Source organism: Mauremys mutica, chromosome 1 (assembly GCF_020497125.1).
Source record: "Mauremys mutica isolate MM-2020 ecotype Southern chromosome 1, ASM2049712v1, whole genome shotgun sequence".
Taxonomy (NCBI): Eukaryota; Metazoa; Chordata; order Testudines; family Geoemydidae; genus Mauremys; species Mauremys mutica.
In genome coordinates this window covers 32727251-32751300 of record NC_059072.1, presented here as the reverse complement: position 1 = coordinate 32751300, position 24050 = coordinate 32727251, and the positions used below count along the sequence as shown (strand labels likewise).

At 44.6% G+C, this 24050-nt stretch overlaps 1 protein-coding gene across 6 annotated transcripts in view; it reads right to left on the bottom strand.

Moving 5' to 3' along the window:
• TBC1D22A (TBC1 domain family member 22A) overlaps nt 1-24050 on the bottom strand; it is a 409891-nt gene that overhangs the window by 114770 nt on the left and 271071 nt on the right. Inside the window, exon 12 of one of the 6 annotated variants that reach the window (XM_044995251.1) lies at nt 16032-16557. The exons of the other annotated variants lie outside the window; for them this stretch is intronic. Coding sequence (XP_044851186.1) covers nt 16534-16557 — 24 coding nt within the window. The 3' untranslated portion in view covers nt 16032-16533. Of the gene's footprint in view, nt 1-16031; nt 16558-24050 lie in introns of those variants that run through there. 6 annotated transcript variants of the gene reach the window in all.

Sequence of the window (24050 nt, the reverse complement as noted above, 5' to 3'; positions counted from 1 at the left end):
AGAGACATATCTCCACATAAGAGAGATGATGGCTGGGAGCCGGAAGCCTAAAAGTAGGTGCCCTTGCTGGACCACAAGGGAGAAACAGGTACAATTGCTCTGAACTATGACACAGTTCTCTTAAAAGTTAGGGAAACAGGTAAAATTCCAGAAGTTTGGAAAATGGGCTACATCATACCTTTTTTTTTTTTTTCCAATCCAGGAGAGTGATCAGCTTGCTCAATATATAGGGGAATGTCACTGCTTCCAGTCCCAGTGTTTATAGTCAAACTACTGAAATACTGTCTCAACTCAAAAATGAGACACAAGCAGTGTGGTTTCTGCACAGGTTGATCTACAATCCATGCTATATATGCTTTGCAGAATATTACTGAAAAAATACTAGAGGAACAAAAGGGAAATTATCATTGCATTTATAGACATTGCATTTGCAGCTCCTTTTGAGTCAGTGAATTGATCACCACTGTGGATACTGCTAAATCAATATGGGGTGAGTGAAGACTTAAAGTGCCTAGTGGAGGAACAGTACGGCAGTATGTAGCTGCATGAGGGTCAACAGTTGTATTACAGATTGGTTTTCAGTAGAATCATGAGTATGCAGGGTTGCAGTCTCTCACCTATGTTACTTAATGATCTAATAGACTATCCTATGACAAAGCAGATTGAGGCCAAAAAAGGTGGTATGAAATTTAAAGATTCATCTTTAGAGGATATTGAGTATATGGATGATATTGCCTTACCTGGGGAGACTACTGACCAACTACAGCTAATGGTGGAAGAAATGTGAAAAACTGTGGAATCTATGGGACTTAAGGTCAATGGTGATAAAACTAAAGCTATGAATGCCTCCTATAAAACAAACCAAAGACCTACTGAAGCTACATGTAGATGACAATGATATTGAATGCTGAATGAGTGAATAGTTTTATCTCTATGGATAGTCAATTGACAGCAAGAGGTTCCATATCCAAAAAATCATGTTGGACTGGTCTTGCATCAATGACATTTCAGCATTTTCCAAGGCCTCTGGTTTGGGTGTGGGATATCTGTGTGACAACTGTTAAATGGAGCAGAAACATGGCCATTAAACAGATGAGGAGAGGAAACTAAACAGTAATTTCCCCAAACTCATTGTTTTGATCCCAGGGACAAATCAACACTCTCTGTAGCCTTGGTGCCTCTCATGCTGATTTTTCTCTGTGCCCCCCATCAACCTGTATTCCTGTAGACTTAATATGCAAGTAGGGCATATTGTGTGTTGGCTTACTATTGGCTCAAAATAGGTTGAATGTACATTTCTTTGTAAATGTTAGATATTCAGAAGTCAAGAGGACACTAGCATCCTCCCTCTAGGGGGGAAGAATGTTAGCCCATCCTCCATGCCATGATCCACCCTCAAGGGGAAAGTAAAGATATGCTCATTTGTTAGCCCAGCCTCCAACATTAATAGTATTCATCAGTGATCTTCTTGTGAGCATTTACCATGGCCCCGCTACTTGATTTCAATCAGCTGTAAAGCTTCTTTATTCTGTTATCACATCACTGTGAGAGAATGAATACCAAGGACAGAATAGTCCTGCTCAGGAAGAGTAGTCACACAGTTAGAATAGCAATGAGCCTCACTTCATCTGACACTACTGAAGGCGTTCTTTCATACTCCTTCACTCTTGCAGATGAATGCATGCATAACAAAAATAAATACCTTTTAGGTACAGATTACAAGAGACAGATATAAAGAACATAAATAATATATAAAGTAGAGCATGTAACAGTTTAAAAGAGGGGTCTAAAGTTGATATGAATGATGTAAAATAATAATAGGGATCTAATTGTCAGCTTTTGTATTTCAATTGCTATTATATAGAGCAAAAAACTTGGCCTGAATAGTTATCCTATTGATAATGAAAAGTATATTCAGAACTTCAATACTAATTTCCAAATCTGTTAACAGACACTCACTTCTGCTTAACATATATAAAGTAGCCCTGTCAGTTTATATATATAAAAAAACCTATAAGGCTAAATCCACAGACTATCACTATCCTATTTATTATAACAGCAATTCTTTATCTCTACCTCCTCCATATACAACTGTGCACACTGCTTCTATCTAGAAAGATTATTACCAGCCTGTCCTCAAAACGTAGATTACCATCTCTGCAAAGCTGACAGACAAACCAGGAAGCCGAACTCTCATTTATTATTCTTTTCTTTGTATGTGGAAGCACATGATGCTGAAGCAAGGACAGTATTTTATATCTTTTTAATTCAAAACACATCTATTTTTAATAAATAAACAATAAATAATGGCTTTTTAAATATATCTTTTTAGCTCAAATATATTTTTGGTTTTGGGGCAATAAAATGCATAAGAAAATATTTATTTAAAATGTATGGTTAATCAATCAGACGTTATTTCTGAACTAGTTTTCTGATTAGAACTGTGTAGGAAGAGAGCCTGAGACATAAGCCCTTGTATCAGAGGCCTGGTATGAGGCAGAAGCATAGGCTAAAGTAGTGGTCAAAGCTTTGCTGATATAAAGCAAAGCCAGGTTGTGAGCAAAAAACAGCCCTGTTCACAGAATCTGCCAAGAACAGGGCTGATATTGCAGAAACACACATTCGTCAGAAGTGCTAGGCACAGAGCACACCCGCAAACACATTCCAGAAGGGTGGTACCAGAACACCTCGATACATTCCCTAAAGATAACAAGAACACGCTGACCCATCCTAAACATAAGGTCAGGATGACAGCATGATGGATAGAGAGGTTTTGACTGAACTAACACGTACAAAGTAATGGGTGGCACCTAGATATGTCAGAGGGGCAATACATAACTTGTTTGTATTGGTGTATAAAGAGATATCTCAGAGGGAGTGTCTTTGGCTGGCCTACGGGATAATGGAAAGTCCCACTATTAACTAAGCTAGTCCATTGCAATGGGCATACATATGTTCATGTACCTGTAACCATTGAGCCAGGACATTAGGACTGTGCTTCATAGACAATAAAACTGACCAAGTGCCTTTGCTATGAACCAAGTATGTGGTCATTGAACAGTTCAATCGAGGTCTACTGTGCCAACTATCTGTGCAGAGCTGGGATAACACACAGAGAATACACACTCGCAGCCAATGTCTAACAACATCTAACGACATTACTGTATTCCTTTGAGGAGGATGAAAAGGCGCATACCTCTTTAAGAGGCTGGGTGGTCCTGTCAGAAGTTGCCTGCTTGGTGAAAATTGTGGCTGGTATCATAAGTGGTTGAGAGGATGAGTGTTTGGTGATCATCTCCTTGAGTCTCCCGACAGAAAAGTCTCTGGTACTGGGCCTACAGCAAAGTTGCTATGAATTGTACTGATGCCAATAAGATGAGCATCTCGGCATCTGGTGCCTTGGAGTTGGAAGGTACTAAAGTGGTTGATAGTGCCTTTCCCTGTCTGTGGCACTTGGTCTTGAGATTGGTGCTGAGTGATCGCTACTAGAGGCAGTGTGGTCCTTATTCTGCAACGCAACCATCTATGTCAATTTTGATTTCACCATGGAGGTACCAAAACAGGACTGGCTTCAGGAGTACCGTAGAAGAGGCTTTTAGGGAAGGTATTTGCCTCCTATTTGGAGAAGGAAAATAATGTCTATTCTGATCAAGGGAGCAGTGCTCCTTACAGCCCCTTTCAGAAGTTGATGCTTATGTGCAGATGAATGGGACTTGAGAAGTGGTCTAGGAGCTTGGAATGGTGTCTTGGCTCACCAGGGCACTGGAGGCATGTGACTGACCCTACTGGTGAAGCTCCTTTGTTAGTGTGCCAGGATCCAATGAGACTTGCATCGATTGTTCCAGCAGGAAAATCCTAAGTCTTACCTCCCTTGCTTTCTGAGAACGTTTGGAGAAGACTTGGCGCACAGAGCAGAGCTCTGTGACATGTCTCTCTCCTAGGCAAATTAGACACCTAGAATGCCTGTTATTAACTGGCATTGGTGCCTCACAGAAGGGGCAGGACCTGAATCCCAATTGACTAGGTGTTTGAGTAACATAAGACACTGGAAATGGGGGGGTGGAAGGAGGAGGAATAAAGAAAATCCATTGATAAACTGTCTACAATTTTTATACATTTATACTGAGACAGATTACATAGTATAGCCAAAGGAAACCAACAGAATTAGAATTAACTACCTGACTATTTATACTAACTATAATTAATAAACACTAAAGGTAAAGTCATAAGGGACTCAGATACTGAAGATGTTCTAGCTCACAGCCACAGGTGGTAAGAAGGATCTGAATCACCTGGTTGAGGCTTCTCAGGGTGCAGATGCAGCTCTTACAGATGGTGCTGCTCAAAATAATCCAACCTCACACACACCAAGAGTAGAATCTGTATGGACAATCATTACAAGAAGAACTAGGCAATTCTCATGGTTGATAACATAAGGGAAACTGCCTTTTTATATACACTGGGGTCGGCAACCTTTGGCACGTGGCTGGCCAGGGTAAGCACCCTGGCGGGCCGGGTCAGTTTGTTTACCTGCCGCATCTGCAGGTTCAGTCGATTGCGGCTCCTACTGGCCGTGGTTCACTGCTCCAGGCCAATGTGGGCGGTGGGAAGTGGTGCAGGCCGAGGGATGTGCTGGCCACCGCTTCCCACTGCCCCCATTATTCCCCTGAAACATTATTTTGCCTTTGTGTAATTTTATGGTAAGGACCAGAAGTTAACAATATGATGGTGTATATAATGCAGTATATAATTCTCACATGAAGGAATAAACAAGAGGCAAATGTATTCAAAATGCTGTATTCAAATGACTTGAATAGATGAATTTCCCTAATTTCCCCTGTAACACCAAACTGGCTCTGAAGGGAAGTTACACTATATAACCACAACTATTTTACTTAGCAATATTTGACAGAAGGCAATTCATTTCTCCTATGCCTTTGTTTCCTTTCTCTGAATAGCATGTTCTTAATTGATTCTATTTAGCAATTTGAATGCTCTGTCTGCAATGGGAGGTCATCAACAGTTTCAAATTAAAATGTTTATTTCTTAATAAATGTGGGTGCCACTGACAATTTTTTTACAAGTATATTTCTAAAATATTTACTATAAAGGATGTAAACAACATTTGGATTAAATATTCTTTTTCAACTCCATGTACAATACTCATCACCATATACAACTGCCATTAACTTTTGTCAATAGATACTGCGGTTCCTCATACCTATATTGCAAGTTATTATATTCATATAGACACACAAACATGCATATAACTGGTTGATGACCAATTAAGCATGCATGGTTTCTTTGGAATTAAATGAGCAATCCCCATTACTGCAACTTAAAGCAGGGGAAAAAACCAAAAAAAACCATGAACCATCAGTCGTACCTTGTTCTTAGAGTGAGAACTTGTTCACACAATCACTTCAGCCAATGTAATGCAATGTAAAAATGTGCTTTAAATAAATAGCAAGTCACCCAATTAAAATGTATCACTTACTTAGTTCAACTGGCATACAAAAATCTTATCTGCTTGTAATTTTCAGGAAAACAGATTTGAGGTAAAGTGTTTATACTAAATGTTTTTCAGACCCTATCTAAATTTATTTCATTTCTCCTTTTTCATCAAACTAGCTAATATTCAGGTAAAAGACACCTGGAAAGGCCAGTTCCCAATGTATTTGGTGGCCATTAACAGAAGAGGATCTATACATGTATGTCTACACTACAGATGGGAGCAAGTGTCCCAGTTTGGGTAGACAGATTTGTGCTAGCAGGACTTGAGCCAGCACACTAAAAACAGCAGTGTAGATGATCTGGCTTAGGCTGGAGCTCAGGCTCTGAAGCCTAAAGGGCTGCATGGGCTTGACAGCCTGAGCTTTGCCCAAGCCAAAACATTCACACTACTACTTTTAGCATGCTAGTTTGAAACCTGATAGTGTGAATCTATTTATATGGGCTGGGAGATCCTGCATTGTAGACATACCCTACCTCTTGCTTGCTGGGATCAGCTGCCTTCATTGCTAGGATCAATGGAAAGCATGCTTTAAAGGAACAATAGGAAAAAATACCAGAAATAAAGAATGTTAAACAACCCACAGTTTTAAAGAGTTCTAGTGTATTTTCCAGAAGAGCTACTGTATAAGTTTATTCTCAATATAATGCCAGTTACTTGTTTCAAGAAAACTGCTCTCTTTCCAACAGCCAAAGGTAATTACCTCAAATAGTGGTATGACAATCTTCAAATAATTTCCCTGTTGCTTATAAAGACCTTTGTCTTAGTCTTCCAACAATTATATGTAAATATATGCAAATTTAAACCTTTTTTCCTGATACAAATGCTATTAATTAAAATGCATTCATCCTATTTACCTCATAGTGTTTTTTTCATACCAGAAAAATAGGACTCTGTGCAGAGTTTTCCATTCATGTCCTTTATATCTGGTAAAAACATACAAAACTTCATAGAAATAAGTCTATCAGTTTGTAAATTAGCAGTTCGCTTTGGTCTGTGACATTTAAATTCAAAGGTAATGTGAAGAGAAATGCCCAGTTTAATTCTGCGTACCCATTTTGGATGACTTAAAAAAAAAAATCGGCCTAGTGCCAAAAATACCCCCACATACATTGGCAGTGGCCTTTTAAAAAGATTCATATAGATGCTGCCATTTTTTCAAACGGGAAAAAGTTTAAGAGGAGACGTCTCTGGTTATTGAACAACTGTATTATGTTTGGCTTAGAGAGTGAAACTTTCTTGTTTCAACCACCAAAATGATTTTAATAGTCTCCTGTCCCTTCTTGCCATTTATTTAGTTGGACTCTGAGTTTTTAAAACCCAATTCGCTCCTCTCCAACACCCACATTTCATCATACTTTCATCTGCATCCCCTTTTAATAAACTACCAGGATCACTACTACTTCTTTGGGGCATGTTGCTTCTGATATGTTACAATAGACCCTGGTGACACACAGAATGAGTGACCATGACCAAAAATGTATGGTAGGCAAAACATTACTCTAAATTCACTGAGCCTGACTTTTTTCTTCTTTTTGTTGTTCTTTTAAAAACAACAAATGCTTTTATCATCTAAAAAGATTTCATGCAGTATGCCACAAGCTACTTATAGGGGGGTTATAAACTCCAGTTAGTCACTTACAATTAAACAAACACTGATTTAATATTGACTGCTAAGTGTGTTAACCTTATTTTCTACAGTTTCTAGGCAAATAACAAAGATGTGAGCACCAGTGAAATTATCTTTCAAACTATATGTAGGAAATGTTTTCTCTCTCTTTTTAAAATTTGTTAAAGAGCGTTCACCACTGAAAAGCTACTGTATGCACTATCACGAGCATATATACAGTGATCAAATTAACTAAATTCGTGAGTATTTATATTCAAGTACCATAACATTTATTTAAACTGGTCAAACATTTTTAATTAAAACCTCTTAGCATACACTAACTTTCAGCTAATGCTAACTACAGCAGATGAAACTCATTTTAATCCTAAAAGCTAATAACATTGCTTAGACTTTAATTGACACCTAACACTCCAAGCTAAGGAGACTTTTTAAAGGGCTCAAAGAACAAAAATAGTTTAATTGTGGTTAATCTGTAAGTACAGTTTTCTCAAACTATGTTATCGTGCCATAACTAGGGCTCTTCCAAATTCACGGTCCGTTTTGGTCAATGTCACTGTCAGAAATTTTAAAATAGTAAATTTCATTAGATCAGCTATTTAAATCTGAAATGTCATGGTGTTTTAATTGTAGGGGTCCTGGCCCATAAAGGAGTTGGGGGGGGGGGGGGAAGGCGGTCACAAGGTTATTGTGGGGGGGGGTTGCGGTACTTCTACCCCTACTTCTTCACAGTAGCACAGGAGTAAGGATGGCATGGTATGGTATTGCCATCCTTACTTCTGCACTGCTTCCTGCAGAGTTGGGCCCTCAGTCAGCAGCTGCCACTCTTTGGCCACCCAGATACGAAGGCAGCAGCGCAGAAGTAAGGGTGGCATGGTATATTATTGCCATCCTTACTTCTCTGCTGCTGTTGGCACAGCTAACAGCCGCCCCTTTCCCGATGCCCAGATCAGAAGAGAGCGCAGAAGTCAGGTGGCAACACCATGAGCTCCCTAAAATAAGCTGGTGACCCCCTGCAACTCCCTTTTGGGTCAGGATCCCCAATTTGAGAAACACTGGTCTCCCCTGTGAAACCGATATAGTATAGGGTAAAAGCACACAAGACCAGATTTCACAGTGCGTGATGCGTTTTTCATGGCCGTGAATTTCGTAGGGCCCTAGCCATAACAGAAAAAAATAATCATTTGTACTTTTTGTTGTACTTTTTTGTTGTAAGAGTACTTAGTCTCACATGAAATGACTTATGCCAGATCTAAAACCATATGAATTATGTATTTTGAAAACAGGCCTATTTTTCCTACTTCAGATTACTTTTCCTACTAGGATGGACCATGCAATCTTTTTAATGCAACATTTGCAGACTTTTGTTCTCCTCTAGTTAGCACATTACTGTCAAAATACCAGAATGCTTAAACTCCTCCTGAGAGACATTCAGATATTTTTCAGGTGGCAGGTTTATAATGAATCTCAAAACCAAAATACCTGTTAATCAGTGTACCAAAAGGACAACATATATATCAAATAGTGTGGACTTTTATGAATCACTGCCATTAAAAGCAGTCATCCTTAAGCAGATAATTAACATCAGATACAATCTTTTTTTATTGAAATCCACTGTAAACTACAACTTTATTGCTTCTAGTGAGCAACTGATAAGTGAATTTTCCTGCTCTTCTCTGAGAGCTTCATATATGCTTGCTAGTTAAACTTCTCTGAATATTCTCATTTAAAATCTTTTTCGCTTTGACAGTGATACATGCTTGCTTTCTGGAGGGGGAAAGAGGCATAAAAGGCTTACTAGTTCAATTTTTTTAATGGGATTACGAAAAAGAATGTTGTAAGGACGACTGCTTTTCCAGTTTGACTAGATTAACACAATCAATCAGTTTTAACACCATTTGTTGACATCAGAAATGTTGCTCCAGCTAGTTCTGTAGCAAATACCACAAAATTTAAAATAATAGCAACCATATCATGCCTTTCCAATGGAATTTTTCATTGAAAAGGGGCTGAATCTCACTAGAGGTTATGACATTTGTGAACATACCCTGTTCATTAAAATCACAAGTTGGTGAAAGTAAAACAGTTTTTTAAAAAATATGTTTTTTAAAAATGTGCTTGAAAAACTAGATTTTAAAATGTTTTTTTTTTAAACTGGAAGAGGGATATTTGCCATTTTTTGAATTATTGAGCTTTATTGGGGAACATATAATATTATTTAAGCCACACAAATTGCAATGTTAATTAAGAAATACAGTGCTGTGTTTTTCATGGCAATTACTCTGCCATTGTCTATCTATATGAAACTCACTCTATTGTAGTTCTGACTTCAACTAGAAATATCCAACCAGCAACATCAAAAGATGCAACTATTAATTCAACAGGTTTGATTAGTGACACTGGTTGTGATTCACAGGATTGTTGAAAAAGAAATGCCATAGCATTCCTGCCCTAACATTTTACTGTTTGCCATTGTGACTCTGACATTCTTAACATTGAACACTGATTTTTCCATTTGAGTTTTGTTTCTTTTATTAAACATTAGTTACATTTTAAAAGATCATTCACAGTCCACTGGTTAAATAAAATAAATGTGTACTATACTGCTGATAAACTGGAATAGCTCATGGCATCAAAATTGTATCATACCACAAAGCAGATTTATCCTCCCCTAAAGCCTTCCCAGCTCGGCGGGAGAGAAAGAAGGGACTTTATCGGACTGGCAGGGATACGGTTCTTTACTTGGGAGATAGATGGGATCTTCCTATGTTTGAATGCGGAGTTTGCGGCCGGAGAAGCAGGGGGTGATGATGAATGGCTGGGGAAGAGTCTTTGTCTCCAATGGCTAACCGGAACCAAGTTTAGAGGAGGTGGTGATGACATCTCCTTCCACTCCTTCCCTGCATCATTTAAGGGCCTTTTGGTCCTAAGTCACCATTTTAATTGGTCAAAGCATCCAGCTTTCCCTTCCCTATAGGGTGTTGCAGATGCCAGAATTGGGTTTCTAGATTTCTTGTGGGTCTGGCCAGAACTCCCTTTCAGGAGTCAGGAAGAAATGTTTCCCTCTGGGAAAGATGCCTAGTGTTTTCTTTTTCTACCTTCCTCACAGCATCCTGAGTCCTGGCTGGTTAGGATAAGTCAATGGAAGAAATAAAAATAGAACTCAGGCCTTCCTGGTTCCCAATCTTGTGAACACTAAACTAAGCTAATGGGATATTTTGATGAGAATAGCAGCAGGAGCTACTGAAGGACCTTAGCTTTACTAGCTCTTTGGGTTTTCCAAAGCATATGGAAAGTAGTCCCCAAACTGGCCTGGGAAGTCTCATGTGTCAGAAGTCTCAGCTTTCTTTAAGAGTACACAGTCAGTTTAGTAGAATTCTACTTTGCATATTCAGCATGTGAGTTACAAACATCCATCTGTAAAATCAAAACCAATTTGTACTGGAAAACACTAGCACTGTTTCTCAGTGAAGATTATTTTGGTGCCCTCTCACTTCTGAAAAGGGGCCAAGCATGGAAATTTTCAGCTCAGCTGATGAATGCTCCACAAAGTTACAATGGTCTGAAAATAAAGCTTTATATAATTGAAACCATTTTGCAAACTTAATTACAGTGATTCCTTCTGATCTTGCTGTGATAAAAATTAAACAATTCCTAAATGTGTAGGCACTCTGCAGTTTCTGTCCTTTGTATCTAAAAACCCTGTACCAATACTTACAGTCACAGGTAAACCACGAGACTGTATAAATGTATTATGAGAGCACAACAGGTCAAACACAATTAATCATTAATCCAAATGAAGCATAATAAGGGGCAATGACTGGCTCTCTCCCCCTCAAAGTACAGTATTTTCAAGAATGATTCTTTATATGTTGTATTAAATTGGAAAACTTCATTATTAACTCATTTAATCTTAAAAATGGTTTTGTTGTGGAATAGTATGACTATTTTCTTATGCTTCTCCCTCTATCCCTTTCCTTGCATGTGTTATAAAATTTGTGGATGACACCAAGCTGGAAAAGACTGCAAGCACTTTGGAGGGCAGGATTAGATTTCAAAATGAACTTGATAAATTGGAGGAATTGGTCTGAAGTCAACAAGATGAAATTCAATAAAGACAAGTGCAAAGTCCCACACTTAGGAAGGAAAAATAAAATGCACAGCTACAAAATGAGAAATTACTGGCTAGGCAGTAGTACTGCAGAAAAAGATTTGGGGGTCATCATGCATCACAAATTGAGTATGTGATAACAGTGTTGAGCAGCTGCAAAAAAAAAGGCTAATGTTCAGGGATTTATTAAGAAGATCATCGTACCTAAGACACTGGAGGTAATCATTCCACTCTAGTAGGCACTGGTGAGGACTCAGCTAGAATATTGTGTCCAGTTTTGCGCACCACACTTTAGGAAAGAAGTAGACAAATTGGAGAGGATCCAGAGAAGTGCAACAAAAAGTGATAAAACATTCAGAAAACCTGAGGAAAGGTTAAAAATATATGTTTAGTTTTGAGTAAAGAAGACTAGGGTGGACCTGATAACGGTCTTTAAATATATTAAGGGCTGTTATGAAGACTACAGCGATCAATTGTTCTTCATCTCCACTGAAGATAGGACAAGAAGTAATCAGCTTAAACTACCGCAATTATAAGGATACTTAAGCACTGGAACAGGTTACCTAGGGAGGCTGTGGAATCTTCGTTACTGGAGGTTAAGAACAGATGAGAAAAACCACTTGCTAGGGATGGTCTAGGTATACTTGGTACTACCTCAGCTCAGTGAGATGGACTAGATGAACTTTCAAGGTCCCTTCTAACCCTATATTTCTATGATTCTATGATTATTAGCCTAATTTTTATTTATTCTAAAGTCATTTTACACAACTCTGGAAGAATAAAATGACTTTAAATGTAATTAAGTAAATGTAATTTATGCTCACTCTAGAAGTCCCATTACACTTCTTGAGTGGTGTAAAGTGACCTTAGTATATGAGAATCAGGCCCTATTCTGTATTAATACTGCTTGTGTTAATATATAGCGCACAACTGCTTAAGAAAAAAATATATAACCATATAATGTTGTAAAGTTGATCCATTCTGTGGTGCTCAACTTCAGATATCTTAAAGGGGGCCTGATTTTCAGAAATCTATTCCATTCTATATAGACTCTTATACTGTGCTCATCACAGTAGTATCTGAGTGCCCTCCAGTAGTGCATTAAGCAACGTGACTACACATCTGCTATATGTTGTTTGTTCTCTCATCACTTCTCCAGAGGAAGAAACATGTGCAATGGAGTGTCTTTTTTTGATAGTTTTATTTATTTATATATTTTAATGTAAATATGCCTGTTGCTATGTGTTTATATTAGAGAAGGCAAGGTCAAGGAAATGTGCTGTGCACTTAGAGTGGAAAATTGTGAGATTTGTGATGACCCTTACTTCTTGTGGGAATTCATTCCACAGGCTCAGACCATTCCTGGAGACATTTCTGTCTGTGGACATATGAGATGAGTGTTCCATTGTGCCAGAAAAGCATAGTTGGCAACGACTGTCATCATCCTGGTGCTTTAAATGATCTTTTAGATATCCTGGGCTCAGGCCACAGAGTGTTTTGAAGATAAGGACTGAGACTTTGAACTTGATGAAATTCTTTGGGAAGCCAGTGTAGAGAGCAAAGGACAGGTCTGATGTGTTCCTGATAGCCTGTGTTGCTGAGGAGATGTTCCGCAACATCTGTACTAGTTAGAGTTTCCTAAATGCTGAAGGCTTCATGTGCAGGTATACTGCATTTCTGTGATCCAGCCGAGAAGTAAAGACAGACTGAAAAATTGAGGTCAGGTGTTCATCTGCCAGGATAGCAAGCAGATATAGTAGAAAGTGTTATTTGCAGATGCTGCCGTGTGAGTCAGAGTCAACTAAGAAGCCAAGAGTACTCCTAGATTATGGACTTAATTGACTAACTGTGGGTGTGTATCTTCAGTCAATGGAGACTGCACCATGGCTGCAAGCCTTTCAGAAGACTTTCCTTTGTCCACCAGCATCACCTCTTTTTTGATTGATTTCAGCTTCAGCCAGCTTTTCTTCATCCATGAAGCTCATCCAAATGATCATTAAAGCACTGGGCCGTCTTGGTGGTAATGGTGTAGTTTTGTGTGATGAAGGAGAGCTAGAGCTATGCATCACTTGCATATTGCTGGCACTTCAGTCCATGTCATCTGACTAGTTCAACTAATGGTTGCATGTGAATGTTGAAAAGGACCAGAGAGAGTGGAACTCCATTACTTTTTGTTGAGTGTGTCTTTCTTGTAAGGACTCAGACCATTTTAGTATATTACCCTGGACCTTGCCATCTCTCACAGGCAAGACAGCAAAATCAAACTGTCAGCAGTGTCAATGCTGTACACAGGTCCAGGAGAATGACAATGTCTGTGTGTCTTCTAGTCATTGACATAAGGACATCATTCATCAGTAGCACTAAGGTGGTTTCAGTTCTATGTCCTGGCCTGAATCCAGATAGTGCTAGGACTAGAACGTTAACTTCAGTTAGTATAATGAAAGAAAAAGGAAAATTCCTTCTGTATATGAGGCATTTACTGTTTTGGGTCAGGAATGGCACTAATTGGTCATGCCTCTTTTTCACAAGCCAAGAAAGGCCTGGGTTGGATTACCAAGTATTGGTAAAGACTCCTTTAGGGTGTCCAGAACTTCTTGAGGAGTGAATGTACTCATTTTGGGAATGCAGGTGGGTTGTTGGCTGGAGGATATCATCAGGGTGGACCCATACTGTTTGAGAAGACTTCTCAAATGTGTATGATCTTTTCAGCGAAGTAGGATGATAATTCTTCACAACATTTGCTGTTTGGTTCTGATGAAGGTTCTAGGATTTCAGAATTGAAGCTATTTACCACTCCTTGAGTAGGAATTGGCAGCCTCAATGGACACTGGCAGGAAGATTTTCTTGGCTTGTAACACACCATCAGCACAGGATATGAGGAATGCATTATGTTTCATATTGTCTGAGTTGTCCTTTTCCTGCAACTGGTGCTTGAGTTTCCTCCTCTCTCTCTCTCTCTCCATTGCAGGGTGTCAGAAAACCAGAGACACCTGTGTGGGAGATGGGGAGAAAGGGACCGTATGGGGACTAACATGTCAATAGTCAAGACCAGTGTAGATTGGTAGTGATTCACCAGGTGCATGACTCCTCATCCTGTAGGTAGGGTGCTGTTGTCCTTTAGCTGCCACCTTCAAATTGGACATCCAAACATCACTTCTTAAAATCTTGGTTAATACAACTAGGTGATAAAAGAAAATGATGCTGAACCACTATACATGAAGATGGCTAATTGGTGCAGAATTTTCCACAGTGCTATGGCTAATGTGAACTAAGAACAGTCTATAAAAGTATATTTCCTTTTTCTGTAAAGTGTGTGTATGAAAGAAATAGAGCTCTACTTTTCTCTGTACTGTGGCAAACAGTTACAGTATTTAACCCATGCATCCCAGATTGGACTGAGCTTTATCTTGTTTCATGTTATTACCATGGTTGTGGCTTTCAAAGACAGCAGAGCCAGACACTGAATCACTATTTCTGAAAGATATGGTTCCCACAGGGGCTATTTTCATTTTATTTGTAAATGATTCAGTAGTTTACAGAGTCATGAATACAGTAGAACAGATAGATAGTGATGCTGTAGTTATGATTCAGGCAGTTCTTTTATTTTTAGTCCATACTTTATAGGTATAGTAACTTGTGAATTTATATTGTATTAGATTGAAAATTGGTTAGTCTCAGGGAAATACATTAATCCCTGGTGTAATCCAATGAAGGCAATAGAGTTCCCCTGGGATGAATGTGACGCACAGTGCCTGAATATCACATTACACATATAAGATAACTTGCATTTTTTTTTAACATCTCATTTGGGTACTATGAGTGAGGCAGTGAACAGGCAGAACAAAGATGAATACAGGAATGAACACTATTTTTCAAGTTCCTATATTTTTTCAAATTGAATAAATTAACAAAAAGGCAAAAACAAACAATTTGTCATTCCATGTGAAGAAAGTCAAATCCTTGCTTTCAATTTAAAATACTTGGAGTTTAATTAGTGAATACATTATTTTTTTTGCAGTTATCCATAATTACTACTGTGTAACAAGTTTCACCGTCGGTGTCTGTTCCATTACGCTGTTTTGTTCAGAGATCTGAATTTTTTGGATTTCTGGAGTGATGAAATGCTACACAGTTCTCTGGGCTGATAAGTGGAACCTTTTTTTTTTTTAGGGGTATCAATCAAAGTACAAGATTTGGAAAGTAAACATGTTTAATTCAAGCCGCATGCACGGTCATGGGGCAACTGAAACCAGATCTATCCCTAAAAATATTGCCTCTGTGGATAAAACAGCATCAGTTTAGAACCTCAGTTTATTCATTGGTTAATGGCAGGATATTTAATGTTACAGCTTTGTAATAAATAGGCATACCACGGTGTTCCAATTAAACAGTGAAGAACAGCCAAAAATGAGTAAAATAATTAGGTATGTAAGAATTCAACTGACATTTGGAAGACTCCGTCTTCAGTTGCCAAATTTAGGTAGGAAGCAGGGCCGGCTCCAGACATCAGCTTATCAAGCAGAAGCTTGGGGCAACTCTGGAGCGGGGCGGCACTTTCAGATATTCAGCAGCAATTCGGCGGAGGGTCCCTCACTCCCGCTCGGAGCGAAGGACCTCCCGCTGAATTGCCGCAGATCGCAATTGCGGCTTTTTTTTTTTTTTTTTTGGTGCTGCTTGGGGCGGCAAAACCCCTGGAGCCGGCCCTGGTAGGAAGACACAGTTAACTGCTTGTGATGTGAGCAGCCTTTCGAGGAAAAGATGCAGACTACATTGTTTAATATTGCTGTGCCCCATTTCAGACTGATTTATAAACTAGCACTGATTCTGAATTTAAGAAGAAGATAATTACTCATTAGTTTGAAATGAAGATAATTAGATATTACTGTTGAGAACAGACACCTGATGTACTTTAAGCCTCTACAGCACTATAGGAAGAGATATAGTAGACATATTTATGTGGGGTCCAACATGATTTTTAGACTGGCAATAAATATAAAGACCTGATGATTCAATTCTTGCATTAAATATTTATGTTTCTATCATTAATAACATAGTCCTTTAAAAGGGAAACTGGCCAAGCACAAGACAGGATATGGACAAGGTAGTTTGTACATAAATGTACATGGTTGGTACATTTGCTTTATGATTCCAAAGTTCTTCAAGGAGCTACTTAATTTTTCATAAGTACATAAATCAGACTGGCTTAATGACCTAAACTGCTTACATGGAGCTTCAAACATATTAATTATCCAACTGATCCAGTCTGCCAGATGCACTGTTCCATCACTGGTCCAATGGAAGTGTCACCTAAGGAAAATGGTGGTAGTGTTAAAAAGGATGACAGCAGCATTGTTTGGTGTGCTTCAAAGAATCATTTGGAAAGTTTCAAATACTGAGACTACTTAGATTAGCACGGGTAAGGAATATGTCTGAAGTGAAGTCCACTGTTGTACAATGTTCTTGTAATCTACTGGTATAAAACTATTTAATCAGGGAATTTTTATCTAAACTTTACGCATGTTTTGCTTTGCAGAATGTGTGTGCATGCACATGTGAGAGAGAAACTAATGCAAATAGAAGTTTTAAATGGTGTAGTGAGTTTGTCAGGTCTGAGATGAGAGTGGTTTTCAAAGAACAGGGGACTGTTTGCGAAGGAGCCTCAGCATGGAGCAAAGTACAGAAAATCTTTGATGGGGAAAATAGTGACTCATAGTGAGATCAACTGGGTAGGAAAACAAATTTTGTATTCTGGATGGACTAAAGAGTTAATCTGTGGGTGTTCAGAAAGCCTGAGAGGAGGATATTACAGTAGCCAAGACAAGAGATAAGAGTTTTAGCTGTTCGGACTCAGAGAAAAGGAGAGATCTTTGAAATGTGCTGTGAAAAAACAGCATGATTTGGACACAGCCTGAATGTGAGAAGAAAACGTGGAAGAACCAAAGATTATGAGCTTTGGTATCAGGTAGGTGCTGCTGTAAAAAGAATGGGACAAAAAAATGAGGGAAGTAGAAAGAGTTTATGAGAAAAAACAAGGAGCTCAGTTTAGTTATATTATGTTTAAGTCATGCACTTTCTGGAGAGAAGTCATACAGAGAAGCTGAAATGCAGGCTTGATCTGAGGGAGATAGGTTGGAAATGGAGAGGTAGATTTGTATATTATCAACATAAAGATGTCACTTGAAGCTGTCGGAGTGGATGAGCTCACCCTGTGATAGAATGTAGAGAGAGAAGAGGACCAAGAGCCCATCTGAGACTTCCATAGTCTGGAAGAAAGGGTAGAAGATCTATCAAAGGAGACACAAATGACCACAGGAAAACCAAAGGAGGTCAGGACATAAAAGAAAAAAAAAGATAGAAAAGGTGGGTGTGGTTATCTCTTGTATTGGATCAGCATCCACTGGTGTGATACACAAGCTTTTGAGCTTATACAGAGCTCTTCTTCTTCAGGACAGAAAACCTCTGCGTAAGCTCAAAAGCTTGTCTCGCTCATCAACGGATGTTGGTCCAATAAAAAGATATAACCTTACCCACCCCTTCTCTTTCCCTTTTATGCAATTACACTGTATACAAGAAAAAGAAATAATTAATAATTCCCAAACCAACAGAGATGTTGAGGAGGAGGAGGATGAAAAGACGGTTACTCACCGTAGTAACTGTTGTTCTTTGAGATGTGTTGCTCCTATCCATTCCAGTTAGGTGTGCGCGCCGCGCGTGCACGGCATCTCAGAACTTTTTTACCCTAGCAACTCCGGCGGGCCGGCTGGGCGCCCCCTGGAGTGGCGCCGCTATGGCGCTGAATATATACCCCAGCCGGCCCGTCCGCTCCTCAGTTCCTTCTTGCCGGCTACTCCGACAGTGGGGAAGGAGGGCGGGTCTGGAATGGATAGGAGCAACACATCTCGAAGAACAACAGTTACTACGGTGAGTAACCGTCTTTTCTTCTTCGAGTGATTGCTCCTATGCATTCCAGTTAGGTGATTCCCAAGCCTTACCTAGGCGGTGGGGTCGGAGTGAGACGTGGCGGAGTGTAATACCGCGGAGCCGAAGGCTGCGTCGTCTCGAGACTGTTGCACCAACGCGTAGTGGGAGGCGAAGGTGTGGACCGAAGACCAGGTGGCCGCTCGACAGATGTCCTGGATCGGAACGTGGGCCAGGAAGGCAGCCGACGAGGCGTGCGCCCTCGTCGAGTGGGCGGTGAGTCGGCACGGGGGGACGCGAGCAAGCTCGTAGCAGGTCCGGATACACGCAGTGACCCAGGAGGAAATCCGCTGGGAGGATATCGGCTCGCCTTTCATGTGGTCAGCAACCGCTACGAACAGCTGGGGCGAACGCCGGAAGGGCTTAGTCCGCTCGATGTAGAAAGCGAGCGCCCTGCGGACGTCGAGGGTATGCAGCTGTTGCTCCCGAGGCGAGGTATGCGGCTTCGGGAAGAACACCGGGAGGAAGATCTCCTGGTTGAGATGGAAAGCTGACACTACCTTCGGAAGGAAGGCCGGATGAGGGCGAAGCTGCACCTTGTCCCCATGGAAGACGGTGTATGGCGGGCTAACCGTCAGAGCGCGGAGCTCAGAGACTCGCCTCGCTGATGTAATGGCGACGAGGAAGGCCGTCTTCCAGGAGAGGTAGAGCAGGGAACACGTGGCTAAGGGCTCGAAAGGAGGACCCATCAGCTTGGTCAGCACGAGGTTCAAATCCCAGGTCGGGGTAGGACGCCGCACCGGCGGGCACAAGCGGTCCAGGCCTTTGAGGAAGCGGGAAACCATCTGGTTCGAGAAGATGGACCGACCTTCCACGGATGGACGAAAGGCGGACACTGCCGCCAGGTGAACTCTCAAGGAGGAGACCGCAAGACCTTGCTCCTTAAGGTACCAGAGGTAGTCCAGGATGGTAGGGACCGGGACTACGAACGGATTGAGACCTCGTTGATCACACCAGAGTGCGAATCTCTTCCATTTCGCTAGGTAAGTGGAGCGAGTGGAAGGCTTCCTGCTCTCAAGCAGGACCTGCTGAACTGCTGCAGAACAGCCCCTCTCCGCGTGGGTCAACCACTCAGGTACCAAGCTGTAAGATGGAGGGACTGCAGGTTCGGATGGCGGAGTCTGCCGAAGTCCTGGGTGATGAGGTCCGGCCACAACGGAAGGGGGATGGGTTCCCGAACGGAGAGCTCGAGCAGCAGGGTGTACCAGTGCTGCCTCGGCCAGGCTGGCGCTACGAGTATGACGTGGGCTCTGTCCCTCCGAAGCTTCAGGAGCACTCGGTGCATGAGCGGGAACGGAGGGAAGGCGTAGAGGAGGCGATCCGTCCAGGGGTAAAGGAAGGCGTCCGACAGGGAGCCTGGCGAGCGACCCTGGTATGAGCAAAACAGATGGCATTTCCTGTTCTCCCTGGAGGCGAATAGGTCTACTTGGGGAAATCCCCACCTCCGGAAGATTGTGTGGACGACATCCGGAGGGAGGGACCACTCGTGGGAGAGGAACGACCTGCTGAGATGGTCGGCCAGCGTGTTCTGCACTCCCGGAAGAAAGGACGCTTCCAGGTGAATGGAGTGGGTCACGCAGAAGTCCCACAGGAGCATCGCCTCCTTGCAGAGGAGGGAGGATCGGGCTCCGCCCTGCTTGTTCACGTAGAACATTGCTGTTGTATTGTCCGTGAACACTGTTACACAGCGGCCTTGCAGGCGGGAGCAGAAGGTGCGACAGGCCAGACGGATCGCTCGCAGCTCGCGGACATTGATGTGCAGGGCGAGCTCCTGGGGCGACCACAGACCCTGGGTATGAAGATCGGCCAGGTGAGCTCCCCAACCGAGCGCTGAGGCATCTGTGGTCAGAGTGGCGGATGGGCGAGGAGGATGGAACGGGACTCCCGCACACACGACCTCCGGGTCGAGCCACCAGCGGAGGGACTCGAGGGTCGTCCCGGTGACCGTGACCACCATGTCGATGGGGTCTCGATGAGGCCGGTACACCGACGCGAGCCAAGACTGGAACGGGCGGAGGTGGAGCCGCGCGTACGCGGTGACATACGTGCACAAAGCCATGTGGCCCAGGAGGCGGAGGCACGAGCGCACCGTCGTGGTCGGGAAGGTGACGAGGTCCCGGATGATGGAGACCATCGTCTGGTGTCGAGCGCGAGGGAGACAGGCCCTGGCCACCGTGGAGTCGAGGACCGCTCCGATGAACTCCACTCGCTGTGCCGGAATCAACGTGGACTTCTCGGCGTTGATGAGAAGACCGAGACGCTGAAAGAGAGACAGGATTTCTGCGATCTGGTCCATCACGAGTTGTCGGGACTGACCTCGAACCAGCCAGTCGTCGAGATACGGGTAGACGTGTATCTGACGACGTCGGAGGGCTGCGGCCACTACCGCCATGCATTTGGTAAATACCCTCGGGGCGGTGGAGAGTCCGAACGGCAACACGGCGAACTGGTAGTGGGTGTTGTTGACCACAAACCGGAGGTAACGACGATGGGGAGGATAGATCGTGACATGGAAGTAGGCATCCTTCATGTCGAGGGCGGCAAACCAATCTCCCGGATCCAGAGAGGGAATGATGGTCCCCAAGGTGACCATGCGAAACTTGGGCTTGAGCAGGTACTTGTTCAGCTCGCGAAGGTCCAGGATAGGACGTAGCCCCCCTTTCGCTTTGGGGATGAGAAAATAACGGGAATAGAATCCCCTGCCCCGCCTGTCTTGAGGCACTGCTTCTATGGCACCCACGCTCAACAGAGTCTGAACCTCTTGTAAGAGGACTTGCTCGTGAGAGGGGTCCCTGAAGAGGGACAGGGAGGGTGGGTGGGAAGGTGGGGGCGAAACAAATTGCAGGCGGTATCCCGACTGGACCGTTTGGAGCACCCAGTTGTCTGATGTTACTTGGGACCACGCCGAAAAGAAATGGGAAAGGCGGTTGTAAAATAACGGGGAAGGATCCGGTAGGGAGAGTGATGGGCCGTCCTCGAGCGTCCCATCAAAAGGCCTGCTTGGCCCCCTGAGGGGCCTTGGACGAGGCCTGGCCCTGGTTACGGCGGTTGCCTGAAGGACGACGGCGATTTTGGGCCGGTCGCCGGCTATTGTATGGCCGATATCGCTGCTGATAGAAGGGCCGGGAGGGCTGCTGCCTGAATGACCTGCGCTGCGTCGCCGGCGTGTGCATCCCGAGAGTGCGGATTGCAATACAGCCGTCCTTCAGGGTCTGGATCCGAGAATCCATCTTCTCTGAAAAAAGACCCTGTGTGTCAAAAGGCAGGTCCTGCAGTGTGTATTGGACCTCCGGCGGCAGGGTGGAGGACTGCAGCCAGGCGATGCGCCGCATCGTCCCGCCGGAGGCCAAGGTCCGAGCTCCGGAGTCCGCAGCATCGAGGGCGGCCGTGATGGAGGACCTAGATGACCTCCTTCCCTCGTCCAACATCGCCGCGAACTCTTGTCGGGAGGCTGTTGGCAGGAGCTCCGTAAATTTCGTCAGGGACGCCATAATGTCGAAGACGTACCTGGCGAGGAGGACCATCTGATTGGCGATCCGCATCTGCAGACCGCCAGCGGAATAGACCTTACGGCCTAGTAGGTCCATACGCCGCGCGTCCTTCGATTTGGGCGCAGGGGCAGGGGCTGGCCGCGTCTCTCCCTATCATTGACCGATTGGACGACCAACGAGTCCGGGGTCGGGTGAGTATATAGATACTCATAGCCCGTGGGAGGGACAGAGTATTTGCGTTCAACCCCACGGGCCGTAGGAGGGACGGACGCAGGCGTCTGCCATAGTGTGGTGGCATTCTTTTGAATTGTCCTCACAAATGGCAGTGCGACGCGCACTGGAACCTCTGCCCCCACGACATTCGTGATGGGGTCCTCGTCCTCCTGGACCTCCGCTATCGGTAGAGCCATAGACGCCGCCATGCGGCGAAGTAGGTCCTGGTGCGCCTTCAAGTCTATGGGCGGAGGCTCCTTGGACGACGCTCCGGCCACCGCCTCGTCAGGTGAGGACGAGGAGGATAAGCCCTGGATGACTGCCTCCGAAGATGGATCCGCTGCCTGCTCGTCAGGAGGGTCAAGCTGTGCGTGCCCCTGGGGTTCAGGCGGTATGGAACCCACGCCTGGTGGCGAAGGGGCCGGTCGGCTGAGTGTCACCTCCGGTACCCTGCGTTCGGACGCGAGGGCTCTCGGGGGGAAGGGCACCCCCTGAGCCTCATACTGGGCCCAGGGAACCCAGAAGCCCCACGGCTGTGCCCCTTGAGGATGGCCCTGTGGGGTGGGCGGCAGGTGTCCGTAGCCCTCCGTCCCGGAAGCGACCGACGCGGGGCGGGATGGCCATGGAGGTGCTGAGGCGCCGGCGGAGTGCGCCGCCGAATAAGGCAGACCGTGCCCGGATGTCACCGAAGAGCGATGCTGTTCCACTCGGTACCGGGATAGCGACTGGGAGCGACATCCGTCACGGTGCCGGGAGCTCGACCGGTGCCGGGAGCTCGACCGGTGCCGGGAGCTCGACCTGGACTGAGACCTGCGGTGCCGGGAGCGCCCGCGCGAGTCGCAGTGCCGGGAACGGTGCCGGGACTGAGACCTCTGCCGGTGCCGGCGTGATGGCGATCTGGACCTCGTGCGACGCCGGGAGTACGACCGGTACCGCGATGACGAGCGGTACCGGGACTGCGACCGACGTTTCGACGGCGATCGGTACTGCGATGGCGAGCGGTGCCGAGATCTGCCATGGGACCGGGAACGTGACCGGGACCGGGTGTGCCGTCCATGTCGCCTGTCCAGAGAGGGCGGCCGGGTCATTCTGGCCGGCTTTCCCGCCGACACGACAGCCCGCACTGGCGGTGCCGGGGGCCGGAGGCTCGGTGCCTCTATGAGCTGAATCAGCTCACGCGCCTCAGAGAATGTCTCCGGTGTCGAAGGCAGCCGGGGCTCAACCATGGTCGATACCGGGGAGCGTGGCGGCGCCGGACTCGACGGGCCTTGCGGCGCCGGAGTCAAAAGCCCGGTGCACGACTTGCGCACGGTCACTGCTGGGGCCGCAGGTGGCGCAATCGTTTTCGCCGAGTCCTCAGCGCGGGCCAGCTTATGTTTCTTTGAAGGCGAAAGCGAGCGGTGCCGGGACTTCGTAGCCGCTTTCTGAGGCTGTGGTGCCGTGGAGCCTGAGCGGCTCGGCGCCGCCGGTGCGCTCTGCACCGAGGAAGCTTGCGGTGCCGGCGCGGACGGTGCCGGGGGCTGGAGCGACACTTCCATCAGTAGCTGCTTTAAGCGGATATCCCGCTCTTTTCGAGTTCGCGGTTTGAAGGTGGAACAGAGCGAACACTTATCTGTTCTATGTCCTTCGCCCAGGCAACGGAGGCAGGCGTCGTGGGGGTCTCCGACAGGCATAGGCCTCTGGCACGCTGCGCAGGGCTTAAAGCCCGGTGCCTTGGGCATGAGCCCGCACCGGGGGAGGCAAAGGGGGAAAAACCCCCCTTTTACCTTATCTAACACTAACTATCTAACTAACAAACTGTAGAAACTAATCACTAAACTAACTATATACAAACAAGAAGCGAGAGCTAGGGTTGTGGAGGACAGAGAGCACTCCACAGTTCCAACTGGCCGTCATGGGCGGTAAGAAGGAACTGAGGAGCGGACGGGCCGGCTGGGGTATATATTCAGCGCCATAGCGGCGCCACTCCAGGGGGCGCCCAGCCGGCCCGCCGGAGTTGCTAGGGTAAAAAAGTTCCGAGATGCCGTGCACGCGCGGCGCGCACACCTAACTGGAATGCATAGGAGCAATCACTCGAAGAAGAACTGTTACAGACCCAAAGAGTCCACCCATTCTGTC